Below are 17,476 nucleotides of genomic sequence, written 5' to 3'. Positions count from 1 at the left end.
ACATTTACCACTGTACATAAACGGTGAGGAAGTGGAGAGAGTTGGTAGTTTTAAATTTCTGGGTACTTACATCTCAGAGGACCTCTCATGGACTACAAATGCCAACATGCTAATGAAGAAGGCACAGAAGAGGCTGTATTTCCTGAGAATGCTCGGCAAGTTAAATTTATCTCAGCATTTGCTTCTGTCATACTATCGTAGCACCATTGAGAGTGTCCTAACCTATGGCATTCTGGCATGGTTTGGGAGTAGCTCTGTAGCGGACAAAAAAGCTCTACAGAGAACCATTAAAATTGCCCAGAATATCATCGGGCTCCAGCTACCAACCCTGGATGACATCTTCACATCCCGCTGTCTAAGGAAATCACATAGCATCCTGAGAGACTCTTCCCATCCTGCTTATAACTTTTTTGAACTGTTACCATCTGGCAGAAGATATAGAACAATTAAGACTCGGACCACACGTTTTCTCAATAGTTTTTATCCCAGAGCTATAATTGCAATTAATAATGAGCTTAAAGACCACCAGTAGTGAATAATTAGTTGGACTGTGTAACTTGGCCTGCGGTGTAGATGTTTGTATTTTTAGTGGGGGACTTTTAGTGGGTGGGGAGTGTTTGGGAATTTTATGTGTGTGCATGTGTCTGGTCTCTGGGTGTCTGTGAATTTCGTTGTATGTGTATATACTTACAATGACAATAAATTATTATTATTATTATTATTATTATTATCATCCCACAGGAAACGCATAGAGACCAGTGCCAGGTATACGTATATGCACTAATAACCCCATCATCCCACGTAAATCAGAAAGATACAGCCATCATCCCACAGGAAACGCATAGAGACCAGTGCCAGGTATACGTATATGCACTAATAACCCCATCATCCCACGTAAATCAGAAAGATACAGCCATCATCCCACTGGAAACGCATAGAGGCCAGTGCCAGGTATACGTATATGCACTAATAACCCCATCATCCTACGTAAATCAGAAAGATACAGCCATCATCCCACTGGAAACGCATAGAGACCAGTCCCAGGTATACATATATGCACTAATAACCCCATCATCCCACGTAAATCAGAAAGATACAGCCATCATCCCACTGGAAACGCACAGAGACCAGTCCCAGGTATACATATATGCACTAATAACCCCATCATCCCACGTAAATCAGAAAGATACAGCCATCATCCCACAGGAAACGCATAGAGACCAGTCCCAGGTATACATATATGCACTAATAACCCCATCATCCCACGTAAATCAGAAAGATACAGCCATCATCCCACTGGAAACGCACAGAGACCAGTCCCAGGTATACATATATGCACTAATAACCCCATCATCCCACGTAAATCAGAAAGATACAGCCATCATCCCACAGGAAACGCATAGAGACCAGTCCCAGGTATACATATATGCACTAATAACCCCATCATCCCACGTAAATCAGAAAGATACAGCCATCATCCCACTGGAAACGCATAGAGACCAGTCCCAGGTATACATATATGCACTAATAACCCCATCATCCCACGTAAATCAGAAAGATACAGCCATCATCCCACAGGAAACGCATAGAGGCCAGTCCCAGGTATACATATATGCACTAATAACCCCATCATCCCACGTAAATCAGAAAGATATACCCATCATCCCACTGGAAACGCATAGAGGCCAGTGCCAGGTATACATATATGCACTAATAACCCCATCATCCCACGTAAATCAGAAAGATACAGCCATCATCCCACTGGAAACGCATAGAGGCCAGTGCCAGGTATACATATATGCACTAATAACCCCATCATCCCACGTAAATCAGAAAGATACAGCCATCATCCCACAGGAAACGCATAGAGACCAGTGCCAGGTATACATATATGCACTAATAACCCGTTTTTAGATTAGTCATACATATTTACAAGCTTTATGTTCGTTATTATTTGTTTAAATTGAGCTTAAGTGAAAAAAGATAGTGACATCTAGGGGCTTGGAGGTGAACTGCAGGCAATCATCCCGATCATCCCTTTCAGTGATCATCCGTTTAGTACATCCCCCATTTAACTACTCATCGTTTTAGACTTTAAATACAGTATTGTGTTTCCTTGTTGTAAGCCGCCTTGGGTCCTGTTCAAGAAGAAAGGTGGGGTAAAAAAATATTTAAAATAAATAATATGTATATGGAGGGAGAGCAGTCTAGCCCCAAGTTAGGGAGATGTCTAGTACAAAGAGTACACACACGGTGACAATTTTAGTTAGAAGACCTCCCTACCTCACTTATCCGCGAGTAAAATTGTAAATTAAGTTGCTAGTTCTAAATACTGCTCCAAGCCCTCTGTCTGAAGCATCTGTTTGCAAAAGGAATGACAATTTAAAATCTGGCGCATAACGTACAGAGTAAGAACACAACTGATCCTTCAATGTAGAGAAGACTTTTTCTTCTTGCATACCCCAATGTATCTGATTACTATTCTTCTTCCATGTCAGATCCGTTAAGGGTGCCGCTATATCAGAAAACCCAGGGATAAATTGTCTAAGTATCTGGCTAAGCCCAAAAATCTTTGAACCTCCTTCATTGTACAGTACTGGGACTTGGCCACAAAGAGATCTTGTCTACTTTTTCTTCTTGAGGTGCCATTTTTCCTTGTCCCACCACAAATCCCAAATAATTTACTTTAGACTGGGCAACTCTGCACTTCTTTGGGCTTACAGTTAATGATGCCCTCTTTAGCTCTTGTAATACTGCTCTAAGATGGGTTATATGTTCCTTCAACATGGAACTGAACACGTCATGTATACATGTATATATGCTGCGGCATATCCCTTTACCGGCTCCAGTATGGTGTTCATCAACCTCTGGAATGTTGCAGCTGCCCCGTGTAATTCAAATGGCATGTGTGTGAATTGGAATAAATCTCTGGGTGTGGTGAAGGCTGTCTTTTATCTTCTTCTCTCAAAGGAATCTGCCAATAGCCTTTCGTTAAATCTAATTACAGTATGTCAAAATATTGGCCCCCACCCATCTTTTCTAGCAATCTTCCACTTTAGGCATAGGGTATGCATTGATGAGGGTACAGTATACGTCATCTAAAAGTGAGATTACAGTTAGATGAGGAACAACAAAAAGAGTTGAGAGACTTAGGGTTAGAATTTAAAGGAGTGTTTTCTGCTATCCCGGGACATACAAAGAGTTGAACACCAAATCTGTACTCCTCCAGGAGTAGTGGTAAGATCTTCCAGCAGGACATGGCCCCATCACTTCAGAAAGGTGATTAACGAGGAGGTAAAAGAAATGCTAAAATTAGGAGTGATTGAACCGTCCTCCACCCCTGGCAGAGTCACCCAGTGTTAGTGCCCAAACCGGATGGGAGTACTAACACGCGTGCCAGAGCTGGCATGCAGATCCATTTATGCGGGCTTGCAAGCCATAAGTCGCTAGATTGCTACTCCGCCCCCCCCCCACACAGCCAAACCTGAGAAGGTGGCTGCAGCCGTGATGCTGGGGCTTCAACAGGCAGCTCTGGAGCAGCTGGCGTTAGATCCGGAGTGGGGTCTCAAGGCACCTCCGTGCCCGGGATTCCCCCTTCCACTGCCATGTCCCGTGCCACCACGGCACATCGCCCACTGAGGTGTTTTTTTTTTTCCGTTTGGGCACTCAGGCCTCAAAAGGTTAGCTGCCACTGAGCTAGGGGTTTCATTAACCATTACAGAGCTTCACTGTAAGATTGGCTGGGGAAAGCGTTTAGCATGTTAAGCAAGTAACTTCAGAGGCTGAAACTGACAGAGAAAATGGTATATTGAAGTGTTGGCCACAAAAGGCACACTTGGCTCTTGGCTCTTTTGAGTTTTAAAGTTGCCTTTCCCAAATTGACACTTTCCAGATGAGTACAAATCCCAGAATCCAACTACTTGCAGCAGATAGTGGAATATATCTTTCAACACTTGTAGAAAATGCCAAGTACATCTCTTTACACCCCTCACCTAGGACCTTGGTGGAAAAGCATTGCTATATATGCAACGGCGCTGTAGTTCCTCTGTTCCATTTGCTGCCCCATCCAGTAACCTGGACCTTTTTCCTTGACAATGATACTACTATATTTTTGTGACTCAAGTGAGCCCTTAATGGAGAGGTTCAGAGAAGATTTCTAACAGCTAATAAACATATCTAGATACCATTTTTAATGCTGCTGCTGTTTATGTTGGTAGCCAAAACAGAATGAAAGAGAGCAGCGTTTGAGATGTAACGAATAGCAGGTCCCCATGAGCCAGTGTGGCATAGTGGTTGCTGCAATTCCTGGTATTGGTGTAGTGGATAGAATGAGGGACTAGGACTCTGAAGAACAGGGTTGAAATCCCCACTTGGCCATGGAAATTCACTGGGGAAGTGGAACTAATAAAACCACTCCTTAAATATCTGAGCTGCTCAATAACTCAGTGGTTTACGTCTCTGGCTGTGGAGCCAGAGGTTGGAAGTTCAGTTCCTCACTGTGCTTCCTTGATACAGACTGGACTTGATGATCCATAGGGTCCCTTCCAGCACTGCAGTTCAAAGGTTATTAGAAAAAGTGAAGGACTATAACTCAGAGGGCTTGTGTTCAAATCCCTACTTTAGACCAGTCGTGCTATCTTATCTAAAATTAACAGGCTTCTTGAGAGGATAAAATGGGCAGAGGAGAGCCTTGAGTTCACTAGAAGAAATGTGGGATATAAATGCAAGTAAAAAAAATCAAGAAAGGATCATTTGAGATAACTGCCAGATGTTTTAGAACTTGCAATACAGTGGTTTCAGGTAACTTTTTCTAAAATTCCATTTAGTTTCACTACTGTGGAATTGGATGAAACCTCTGATCAAACCTAAATAGACTCAACACTAAGGCTGCCATGCTATCCAGTAGGATTTATTTCATTATGAACATACATAGGATTATCCATTGGTAGGTTACTTATTGTTACCTTGAAGCAGCCAACTTTGATAGAGATGTTCACAAAACAAAGATACTGATGGCAGATTTTCTCACAGAAGCTTAAGGGAATTTTAATGGAAATAGTGCTATGGAAACAATATGTCATAAGAAAGGGAAGAACAGACTCCAAAACAAAAAAATCATATAGGCATAGAATACCCTGGTTCTTTGTTCACTTCGAATTCATCTGTGGCTGCGGTAGTAGTCTAATCAAATTGGCTTAAAAGACTGAAGTAGCTTTCTGATTGTTTGACAGTACTGTTTGAAGTATATTCATCCACGGTAAATGAAAATAACCCAGAAGCTTTGCTGAAAATACACTTGCAGTCCCATTACATTCAGAGCTCAATCTACAACCACAATTAATGTAAACAAAGGTTGTACTTTGTTGTCTGAATAACACTTTCTAAGTGTTTGGGGAATATTCTTGTCTAAACATTTTTTTTGTTCTGGAATGCACAGGGTTCTGTACAGCTTAAATTAGTCCCCCTGTTCCTTTCCATGGCAGAAATGACTGTGTGCACAACACACATTTATAGATAACTACAGCATCCATGATACTTCTAGAAAACTGAAATGTTAGTCTTTTAGAAGTTGGGAGAGCTCTTCATACTCATAGACAAATATTCAAATCCAGTGATTTCTTGTATGCGTAGTACCTCACAACACAGGGCATTCCTCTTTCTGTTCAACTAAGGAGATCCCCAGTCTATTCAAAAAGCTGTTCCCCCTATACATAAATACAGCAACGCTTAAGTTAAATGCAATGTCTGTTCTTTACAGAAAACAAAAGCCCATGAGGTTTTTTAAAGCATGTATTCATTGCTGTTGTACAGTTTCTTGGTTCCCGAGAGCATTTTGTGCAGATGAAAACTGATTTCCAAATGTTTACAAAAATAAAAAGACTGAAATGCACTTGCAAGATGAAGATTTCTTTTTAAAGGCTTATTTATATAGGACATATGTAGTTTTGGCCATTTTAAAAACAGGTTCACAAATGCAATACAGAACAACTGTAATGAAAAGTAATTTTGGCCTTTTTCTTACTTCATACTGTTGAAAAAACTGCAATAATTTTTATATCAAAACAATCCATTTGATAAGTATAAATAACCTAGTTAATTTTTCTTGATCCAAGTTGCCAAGCTCCAGTCAAATAGCGTAGTCTTATAAAGAGAAGGTCCCGGCCCATCTGCAACCAGCTCCAGAAAGGAACCAATTTAGAACCTGTGTTTATTTAAGAAGAACAAGGAAAAAACAAAGTTATGTATAGTACACCTAGTAGTATGGATTTGTCCATGCACATTCAGGGGCCAGATCTGTCATATTGTTGGAACCTTTCACAGATGGGGCCATGGTTTATGTGCCTCAAATTTATAAGAGGGACTTATTCTACAAATGTGGATATACTTTACTGTTTGAAATAAAACTGATTTTATTATTGTGTGAATGTGTATACCTGCCTTTCCATACATAATGCTGGAGGGGACAAGAATTTGCAATATTGATGCTCGGTAACTTACTGAGATAATTTAGGGTTTACAATCACCTTCCAGCAATCACAGAGAGGAAAGCTTACTGCCATGCTAAAGAGAGAAGAGATCACACTTCCCTCTTCTTGCTAATAAGAGCAGAAACTGAGGGAACACCTGCCTCCTTGAAGCGCACCTTTTCTGAGCAATAAAGGGAGGCAGGAATGCTTTTCATCTTCCACAGCAGCCAAATCCCTACGTAGGTCTAGGAAACAGATTTGTGAGGAAAATGAAGTCTAGTGATTATGAGTGTGACAACACAGTGAGGGATGAATTCACTTGCATTCATTCGCTGTGAGATCGTACTGAGGAATTCAGGTTTCTGGGGTCTCTCTGCATTGACTGGCCACACAGGGAGAAAAAGTTTTGTTTTCAATAGCCCAGCTGGTGGCACTGTTAAAAAGGAACTGCTAACAAGCTGTTATCAAGGTTTCCTCATCTTGTTAAGCTGTTAAAAAAAGATTTGAGGGGGAAGGTATGCGTGGGCACATGGCTCATCCTCACAAGGGAAGAGGTGACGAGGAAGGGGTGCCCGTGCAAGCAGCTCATCTTCATTCACAAGGCAAGAGATGAGGGGAAAGGTGTGTGGCTTGTCCTCCCTCACAAGGTAAGAGATGAGGAGGAATGTGTGTGAGAGAGTGTGTGCACGTACACAGCTTGTCCTCCCTTTTGTGCATCAGTTCAGTAGTCACATGCCTGACCTGATGCAAATGGATGATTTTTTTTTTTTAGTAGAAGCCCCAGCAGTGGAGGGAAAAAATTACAGACTGGGGGAAGAACTCTGGTCTGATTCGCATTTCTCTTTGCATCATGTGATCAATGGGGAAATACAATTCAGCCCATTCCAAACCTATAGCTGTATGTGGTATGTATTGGCAAGGAAGGATAACTCTTGCTAGGAGGAGACAGCCTGTAAAAGGAGCACTAGATTGACAGGCTAGTTTCACTTTTTAATTATACAAAATGGTTTTGTGGAGAGAATATTTAACTTGACATTAGTGAGGAAATGGAAGAAGAATTTGAGATACCTAGTCAATAGTTCTCCAAAATGATCCTTGTTGATGAAAATGTGTTAAGATGAACAACTGACCTTCTATTTCTGTCCAGTTGACAGCAACCTCCGCTATTGGTATTTTAAAGCACTGAGCTATATAAAGTAGTTCCACATCAAATGCCCTGCAATAAAACATAGATAATCATTATTTTGCTGAAGTTACATCATCTTTTTTGCTTATACTTTTAATACTAAAGTTCTTTTGATCACACCAATGTTTGGCATAAACATGGTGAAAGTATATATGTTACAGATCACTACTTTCTTACTGGGCAAATGGTATAAAATTAATATATCAGTCTTTATTGTTCTTTCTGCACTGAAAGGAACAATGTTCATATATATTCTCTCTGCCTCTCCCTCCATCTCTCTTAATTTTAAGATTCATTTCTTTCTGCTTGCCCACCCTCAATTAATTCAATATGATATAATCTTTTCTTTGTTAAAAACAACCCTCCAAAATGCATTTTCTATGAAGTTTAAGGTTAACTCATTACTTTTCATCCTATCGTAAACAAAGCCTGAATCATTGTTACCCTTTGCCTCTAGCGTTCTCTCTCTCTGCTGCCCTTTGTCATCTCTTTTGCTCTAATTGAAGATTAGATGGTAAGCTCCTTTGGGCAGGAACTTTTTCTTTTGTTACTCTACTGGACACCATAGCATTATATAAACATTATCGGAATGAACAGCATTGGATACTGCCTGAAAAACTTTTTTTAAGAATAAGAAAACAAGAAGCACCAGAGTATCCTAAAATCTTTCCACAAGCCTGCAAAGAATGTCTGGATCCCAGGCATGATGTTTGTTTGTTTGTTTGTATGCACAACTGCATAGCTGTTTGAACCTGTAGATGTTACTGGTTCCAATGCTATTTCCAACAAATCAAAATAACTTAAAATTGAGGAAGATCAGAGCTTGAAAATAATATGTTAATAATTGATTTATGACCCTACTTAATTAAATTTTTGAGCTACAAATTTACAATTAATTACTTTGCTGTTTAAATATTAATACTACTACTTAAACATTCCTTACTGTATTGTCAAAGGCTTTCATGGCTGGGATCCCATAGTTGTTGTGAGTTTTCCAAGCTCTTTGGCTGTGTTCTGAAGGTTGTTCTTCCTAACGTTTTGCCACTCTCTGTGGCTGGCATCTTCAGAGGACAGGAGTCCGAATTCTGTCTGTGCTCTGATGCAGTTTTGTGAGATAGTTGAGTATTCATAATTGTGGGATCAGTTTTTGTCCTTTTCAGGAGATTGAGTGATTACAGTGATCAGTGTGTTTTTTGTTGTGGGTGTATTGTTGTGATAAGGGGGAGAGATGATCTGTCACTGTGATTGATGGGTGTCATTAGCTGGTCTTTTGTGTGCAGTCCTTGTGGCTGGGTAGTGTTCATTGACCTTTTGCAGGCTTTGTTTTTCAGTGCTGGGAGCAAGGATTTGTTGAGTTTTAGACTTCTTTTTTGTTGAAGCTCCAAACTAACCTATACATTATATGTCCTAAATGCTTGTAGCAACAAATTAGGCTTCCCTGGCAAATTAAAGTTAGGATCCTAGTACTATTGCTAATATTCCCAGATTCTGAATACAGTATTATACTTACCAGCGTTCTATATGAAGAGCTGAAAAAGTTCGAGAAGCAGCCTCTCTGGTTAATAATTTGAAACCACACTGGGTGTCTCTGATCTCCTTAACACAAAGGAACCACACTAGAAAGTGGAATCCATACATGAGAAATGTTCGGAAGTATGACCGCTGCAGATAAGAAGCATAATATTAATTGCTTCTATTAAAGGATAGATGTGTCCACACTGATGATCTTTACCCACACTGTCTGGATTTAACTGTATTTTTCATAAGTTTTAAAAGAAATGAAAACAAGAAATTCAAGGTATTACTACAGTTTCTCTCAACAAGACAAAGCAGCTGGTTTCCCACAGAAAACATAATTCCTGTCTAAATTTGCAAAACAGTACTGGGATGCAATATAGGTACAATGATGCAATAGAAATTCAATTATTTATTTATTTTAGAAGTTATTTCCTTTAGATAAATAAAACCAAATATTTAATAGGATTGTGATTTTTTTAATGGTAGGAAAGAACAATATACAATTATCCAAATCAGTGAAATTTGAAGGACAGATAATATAACCTAGGAGACTAATACTGTATTGTCATTTACTTGTCCCTGTTTGAACAGAACTGTTGCAGCAGGAGATTTGGGCAAAATAAGATAATTTCTGCCTTTTCGGCACCACCTCTTAAAATGCACCACCATCCCTATGCATCACACCTACACCTTCATTAATCATCATCTTCCTTCTAACAAGACCAAAGAAGCCCTTTTTATTGTGTTAAAAATCTGTCACAAGCCTCAGCTTATTCTGGGCTTCACTTTCTCCAATGTACCATCTTCTTTCATTCTTCCTTCTTCTGTAGACCCTTCCCTCTTCTAGTGGTCCTCCTTCCCATCAGCTAAGACTTTTTCCTCCTCCCTGATTAATGAAGAGTACAGAAGTTTGTCTGGAGGCCCTGTCACCTTTTCTTCTGGCACAGCATTTCTGGAAGAGTTGCAAGTGTAGTTACTCTTTCCTCAGCCAATAGAAAAACACAGCACACCCTTTCCAGGTCGTTGAAACATTACCTTCAGTGTTCCTTTTCTCTAAACCTTTTGAGAACAGTAGGATTCTTACATCTGCTGGGGAGAGGTTTAAAGCCCCCATGCAGATACAAAAAACTGTGAATAATAGTAAATTTTCAGACCACAGATAAGTGAATCAATCTATACTGATCACATGGATAAGGGGGTCCTACTATACAAAGAATTAGAAGTTTGACAGGTTATGCAAAAGAAAAATTCAGAAATCTTACCTGTGCTATTGAATCTTTCTCCAGGTGAGCTCGAGAGCCACAAGCAATGGCCATCTGCTCCTTAAAGGTGAAAGCATATTGATATCATTCCATCTTGTGTACTCTTCCCTAACCCCAAAATTATACACTTAAATCAGACTGATTTCAGTGGGAATAAATATGTTCAGTATTCTCCAGATTATGCCCTACATTTTTAAAAGACATAGCAACATCTGCTTGTCATTCAAAATTATCTTACTAAACAGGCATAAAAACATAATGTTTTTTTTTAAAAACACCCACCACCACCACCAAAGAGTATCTATTTTAGACAATAATGCAGCTAAAAATAAAATAAAAGAAATGACCCAGGAGAACTCACAGGCCAAGGCTGAAGACTCTCAAGACCTTTTTCTACTTTTTCAATATCTTCAAATTTTGTGGCTCCATCTGCATCTGCCATGAGTATTTTTTTGCCTCGTGAACTGAAAACACCCTGTCAGCAGGAATAATTTAAAACCTTGTATGAGTATACATTGCACAAACTTTGTTTCAAGACTACAAGTCATCTTACTTTTAACAGAGCCAGCTTCTAAAATATTAGTATAATTCACTGAACTTGGGCAATATAGGCTGCAGTGTTCCTGTCCACCTCCACTTCTGCAAAATAACCTGTGCCTTTGAGACAGTGTTGAAAAGTATCCAACCAGCTTATAAAGAGGTCAAAATGAGGATCACAATGAAGAGATGCACAGAAGCCCGAGGGCTGTATTTTATATTGTAATGTTTATATTCCTGTACTATGTTGCTCTACTTCCATAAGTCAAAAGACCAACACTGCTCTTTAACTTAAGCAGAAGTCAAGAAAAAAAATGGTGTGGGGCAAAATAGATTCCAAATTCTGTAGTATTCTTACAAGCTACACTCCTAAGACAATATTATGACAATATTAATTTTCATCATAACCGTACAACTCACTGTGGAAAAGACATGAAATGCAAAATTGTTCAAATCGTGCCAAGGAAATAAAACCACTGGTTGTTGTGGGTTTTTCGGACTCTGTGGCCAATTTCCTGAAAAGGACAAAAGCTGATCCCACAGCTATAAATACTCAGCTTTCCAACAAACTGCAACAGAGCACAGAGTTCTGACTCCTGTCCCCTGAAGATGCTGGCCACAGACACTGGTGAAATGTTAGGAAGAACAACCTTCAGAACACAGCCAAAGAGCCCAGAAAACCCACAACAACCATCGGATCCTGGCCGTGAAAGCCTTCGAGAATACAAATAAAACCACCATTATGTGTATTTATTTCGGTTTCGGTTACTTTCCTGCTTCTTCTCAATGCTCAAGATAGTTGGCAACAACTTAAAAAAATAGCATACCAGACTACATTTACAAAATTCAGAACCTTGAAGTCATCCTGTATCTGCTTAAAACTACCAGTTAAGATTGCTCTGTCTTATAAAAATGAATGCTATAAGGTCTTTTTTCATTTGAAAATACATGGCTATCTATCAATAGACCAGTGTTCTTGGACCTTTTCATTTACTAATGTAAAATTAATTTAAATGCCCATACCACAACTCAGATAGAAAAACAATTTTTCTTTGATAAGAAAAAATAGTGATAGTTATAGAAAGGAAAACTGAGTAAATTTATTACCATCCTGACTGCTCCCCCCTTTCCACGATTCTTCACCAGAGTAAGGACTCTCACTTTGTCACTACCATATTTTTTAGTATATTTCAGTGCAACCTACAGGGCACACGTAAACCAGAATGAAACAGCAATCACATAAGGGAAATGAATACTATTTTCTTGTGTATGTTCAGGATGTGAGATAAAACTATTAAACATGAATATGCTGCAATATACTGCCACCCAGAGATCTTTGGGTAGAGTGGGCCGCATATAAGTTAAATAAATAAATAAATAATACTGTAATACATAAAATCGGCTTAGAAAACAAAGTACAATAGATACCATTTTTCTTTCCTCCCTGTCACAAACTGCTCCCTTTCAGTCCAATATTTATTTATAGATTTTAAAACTACACTTTAATTTTCAAGATACCAGTTAATTTGTAATTATGATGGAAACTAAAACACCAAAACACACCATTGCAGTAAAACAAAACAGCAGCAAACACAATAAAACACATAGACATTGACAATTAAAGTGCCAGGGCAAATTTAAGTTTTTGATCTGGAGCCAAAACAACTGCACCAGGGACAGTATTTCATAATTGGGCTCTCAACTGAAAAAAATGATCATATAACATATTATAGTAACCCACTTGGGAAGCTATCAGTGTTATTAATGCTATGGCCAAACGAAGAAGCACATATGAGCAATCAAAGCTGGCAAACTAGACTAATATGGTAGAAGGCACTCATAACTACCAAATATCAAATGAGAGTGGTCGGGCAAGAAGTATCCTTCAAGCCCTGTGCCTGTTTCTCTGAGGGAAAATAACCTCATCCAAAACAAGCTGTACATCTACTTTGTAGAGAGGAAAACCACTTATTCACAGGACCTTTAGCTTCACTGGCTCTCATCTAGTCCATATATGAGCCCTCCTCACGCTCCTGGATTGTAAGTGCCGATGAAAATGAAGGATGACAGCTGCATCCTGATCACACCCAAATGGCTGCAAGTTATCCATACCCAAGACAAGGATAAAATAGATCCTAGTGGGATCTTCAGCTCAAATGCTATGGGGTCGATCAAAATTCCTTCAAGACTGAAAACTCCTCTGTAGGTAAAACTTTTAATGTACTTCTACATTAAGAAGTTAATGTATTTTTCTTTTCAAAGCTATGTGTTTCTTGGTGGGTTGTGAGCAAACACAAATGTGGTATGTCAATGCTGCAACTGCCGTATAAACAAGCACACAGAATATGTATGAAAACTGTTCTCACACATGTAAGCTAATCACAACCTTAATTACAGGTTGTAATAAAGGTCTTCAACTGACACCTGAAGGCCTGTAGGAATGTCAGTCTGTAAGGATTTCCACAGTTTGGACATCATTACAGAGAAAGCCCCTTTTCTGACACAAGTCACCTGGTAATAAAGGCAGGCGTTCAAGAACGTCTTGAGTCAGGCTCCCAAAAGAATAGCACTGGGATCTTAAAAACAGCAGTGAAAATGTGAGGAGCTCCTCTGCACCCACATTTTAAGCCTTCATTATCTTTATGGCATCATGCTTCAAAATCATGCTTTAGAACAAACCTAAGGAGCTTCCCCTTGAAAGACACAGACATTGCCTGTGGAACATTGGACGTCTCCTACCTTTGTGGTTTGATCTTTGCTGCCATCATCAACTACTATGACTTCATAGGTGAACGTAGGATCTTGCTTCTATTAAAAAAACAAACCACAGAACCTGTGTGAAAACCAGTGTGGTAAATTAGTTAGGGCAGCCATTCTCATTTTTTTTTCTTTTTGCCATGGCCATAAATACAGTATGAAAGTAATACAGGCCAAATCAGGTTTGAGTAAGTCTCACCACAAACATGTGTTATGTGAAAAATTGTTTGTGGCCCCTTCAAATATACAATAAATACAGTTATTTGATACAATATCGCATTATTTTATTCTAAGGACCAAAAGAGCAAAAAAGTGTTTAAGATAGTTTCATCAATTCTTCTCCAACACTGACATGAGACATATTTTACCTGTCTCTTCTCTAGATAGTCTAAAGCTTCATTCATCATTGATGGCACTGTAAGATGAGGGAGGGAAGTAAAACCAGAAATTGAGTAAAACCACATTAGTGACATAAAATACAAAAATTTAGCAGCGTTAAAATAAGACTAAGAAAACAAGGACTTATTCTTACACCGTTCTTCCTCGTTGTATGAAGGCACAACAACAGAAAGCTCACGTGTTGGGTGATCGTGAAGACTGGGTAGAGATTCTTTCTTATCTTCAGCATTCAGAAAGAACTTTTCGTCCTCATGTCTATGAAGGCCATGCAACTTTGATGCAGTTATATGTGCAATAACAACAGTCTAGAAGAGAAGACGAAAACAATTGCCAGTGATGTTTTCTTAAGATTCTTTCTGTGTAACAGCATTCTGAATGGAGGAGAACATTCCGTTTAAAACTAGAAAAGAGAAGCAGAAATAGCCAAATGCAATTCAATTGGCTAGGGAATTCAGCTGCTTAGCTACAGCCCTCCAGTTGTGCATGAATAAGAAAATCACTACCAAACAAAACATAGATGTGATGTGGCATATCTTGCAAGCTTTACAATGTTGTCAGTGTCTGACAGTATCACACAAAAAGACTTAGTGCAGACATGTTAGCAGAATTTAGGTTAGGCTCTTGCAGCCTGTGACCCACAAAAGAACTCAATGAACTTTCTATTTTGTGGTCTGCCTGGAACAATCAGACCAGGGACTTGGTCAAACACCTGGTAGGACTAAGATGGTAGGACTAAAGAGGAAGCACATGTGTCATTTGCGTACTAAGCATTTGCAAACTTGACAGGAGAAAAGAGGAGCCTCTTACCTGTAGAGGTTCTCCCATCCAGCTTGCTGAGTGCCCTGGGGAAGTTTCTCCCATTTTCAGCATCCTCCCCAGGGCTACACAGAGAGATTTTTGAGGGAAGTGGGGAGTCTGCAATGTAATCTGATAAGTGGTCAGGGATGACAATGGGGATGTGTTTTGCCCAGCCATCTCCTCTGAAATAGTGGAAGGCATTAGGGAGGCGAAGTAATTTTAAACCAGAGGCACTGGATATATGAATGCCTCTGCAGCAGGGCTCTGGGTTGGGAGCCTAGTTTCATTGTGCAAGCCTGGGCACAGTAAAGTTTATTGGTGACATAAACACACCTAAGCCAACCCATGGAAGGCTCACTAAGAGGTGTCCTTTTTCCCCTGCTACGGGTCAATGCAGATTTAGGCAAGCTCATGAAAAATGGGCTCATCTTCAGATTTCCAGAGCTCTGTTCGTCTATTACAATAAACAACAAAAAGAATCTTGGAGCACCTAAATAGGATAACATCTTGTGGGTGCAATGTGTATTAGCTAACTGACAATAACATGTCATACACTTGGTGAAGTGGATTATGCCAGTAAAAATGGATATCACAGTCAATTTGTTAAGCCTTTAATGCACCATAAGACTCTGCTTGATTTCCTTTTTAGTCACATATCAATTGATCTCAGCCCTTGATATACTGAAAAACCCTCTGAAATTGAGTTCTACTTTACACGACACAGAGATGACTGGCAGGTGAAGGAATGGCAGGTAAACTGGTAAGAAAGAAATCTAACCCATAATGGCGCTTGCCATTCTAAAAACCCAAAAGCCTTGTGGCAATCTGGAAGTACAAACAATCACCACAACTCCCCAAAACTAGGTCCCCAAATGCATGCTGCTGGATTGGTCTCTAAATGAACAGAGGAGCCGTTCTGTACAGCTAGTGGCTCTTTCTTGCCCCTTCAGACCAAACTAGCCCCAAACAGGTTGCATGACAAAAGAGAGAGAGAGAGCTGTTCCATTTCCCTCCCAGCTCTCTTTCTAAGTTCAGGGGCCATCCTGAGGAGGATGGCAGGCACTGTCATGGTCCTCGCTCGTCAGAGAGGCCCAAAGGTTCACTCCTGGGGGGCTTGGCCCCACCCTCGCACTGCTGCATGCCCCCCTTTGCAGCTGGGAAACGAGCGCTCTGGCCGCCCCGCTCTCACCAGGACCAGCCCGGCGACTGCCAGCGACGCCAGTCCTTCGAACAGCCACAACAGGTCCATAGCCCGCCGAATGAGCCCTTCAGCCGCCCCGAACTGGTCCCCGGTAAAGAAACCCACGAGACAGAGAAAAGACACGGAGGCGGAAGAGCCACGAGACGGGAGCAGAAACACTTCCGCCTCAAGTTCCGGTTACATTAAATGTCGCTATTGGCCGGCGAGGGCCATTGCCTCATGAACTCATCAAAGTGAGACTAACGGGTGAAGCCGAGGGATATTGAGGGCGGAAGTGGCGGGAGGGAGGCGTCTCGCGCCTTCTCTAACTTAGATTTCATTGGCATGAGACCTTTTCCGCGGCTTGCCGCTGCCAGCATTGGGACGCGGCCGTTTTATGTAGTTTCGGCTTTGCTGCCAACTGAGGGGAAAGTAGGATGTCGGTCGGCAATCCAAGGGAGCCTCAGCGTCCCCTCTTCCGGGCAGTATGAACGGCGGGCAGCTTTGCAGGGCTGCCCTGCGAGCCAGGCCCCGTCGACGACAGCTGGCCAGCTGCAATCGCAGCAGAATAAGGCTTTGCTTGGATTTGAGTGCGCAGGGCAGGAAAAGCGTTGAAAAACCAGAATCAAACTTACTTTTTCCTTTTTAAAGGGAAGCAGGGTTGTAGTATAAATAATGGTATCGTTTGCTATACTTTTGTAACGGGGAGGAGAGATGTTCCTCCAATCGCAGCCATATTTGTATCCCGCATTTAACGAGGGATAGTCCTCCTTCCCCTCTTCAGCACTCAACGTGGTGTGGTGTAGTGTGGAGAGGCAGGCGAGCGAGGACACGGGAGACCTGGGCTCCGGTTTCCATTCGGCCGTGGAAACTGACTGGGCGGTGGAGGGCACTGGTAAAACCTTAACATATCTCACCTACCCTGTGTGGACGGTCACTATAGCTCGGTTCCGACGAGAGGGCAAACAACTGAGTCCTGTCTTCTACTCCGGGGAGGAAAACATGCACGGCAAGGAAAGCCCTGCTAGTTGAGATGTTGTGTGTCGTCAAGTCGCTTCCAACTTGTAGCGACCCTCGCGAGGGTTTTTCAGGTAAGGGAGACATTCCAGGCATGCAGTTTTGGAAGAGGTAGCCGGGTTAAGTCTGTGCAAACACATTGTGGAAAATGCAAACAAAACAAGACAAAAACCGGTTAGTACCTTAAGCTTTTGTGGATCACCTCCACTTCGTCAGACGTACGGGAACAGTGAAAGATCAATGGCATGCTATGCAAATGGTATTTCATTCTGTTTCCATATGTCTGATGTGGACGTACCCACGAAAGCTCACAATAAAACATAAGTTAGTTTTTAAGGTACCACCGGTTTTTGTC

At 40.8% G+C, this 17,476-nt stretch overlaps 1 protein-coding gene across 1 annotated transcript; it reads right to left on the bottom strand.

Annotated features, from left to right (window-relative positions):
• Positions 1–5,772: 5,772 nt before the first annotated feature.
• On the bottom strand, positions 5,773–16,278 carry ALG5 (ALG5 dolichyl-phosphate beta-glucosyltransferase). The gene is made up of 10 exons (XM_072991682.2): positions 16,114–16,278; positions 14,260–14,431; positions 14,096–14,142; positions 13,710–13,778; positions 12,078–12,170; positions 10,795–10,908; positions 10,434–10,493; positions 9,164–9,315; positions 7,598–7,683; positions 5,773–6,202 (listed from the first exon to the last, which is right to left on the bottom strand). The coding sequence occupies exons 1-10, from the start codon at positions 16,171–16,173 to the stop codon at positions 6,090–6,092; spliced, it is 966 nt and encodes a 321-aa protein (XP_072847783.2). The 5' UTR covers positions 16,174–16,278; the 3' UTR covers positions 5,773–6,089.
• Between the last annotated feature and the right edge of the window lie 1,198 nt (positions 16,279–17,476).

Source organism: Pogona vitticeps, chromosome 2 (genome assembly GCF_051106095.1).
Source record: "Pogona vitticeps strain Pit_001003342236 chromosome 2, PviZW2.1, whole genome shotgun sequence".
Taxonomy (NCBI): domain Eukaryota; kingdom Metazoa; phylum Chordata; class Lepidosauria; order Squamata; family Agamidae; genus Pogona; species Pogona vitticeps.
This window is presented reverse-complemented; position numbering and strand designations above follow the sequence as displayed.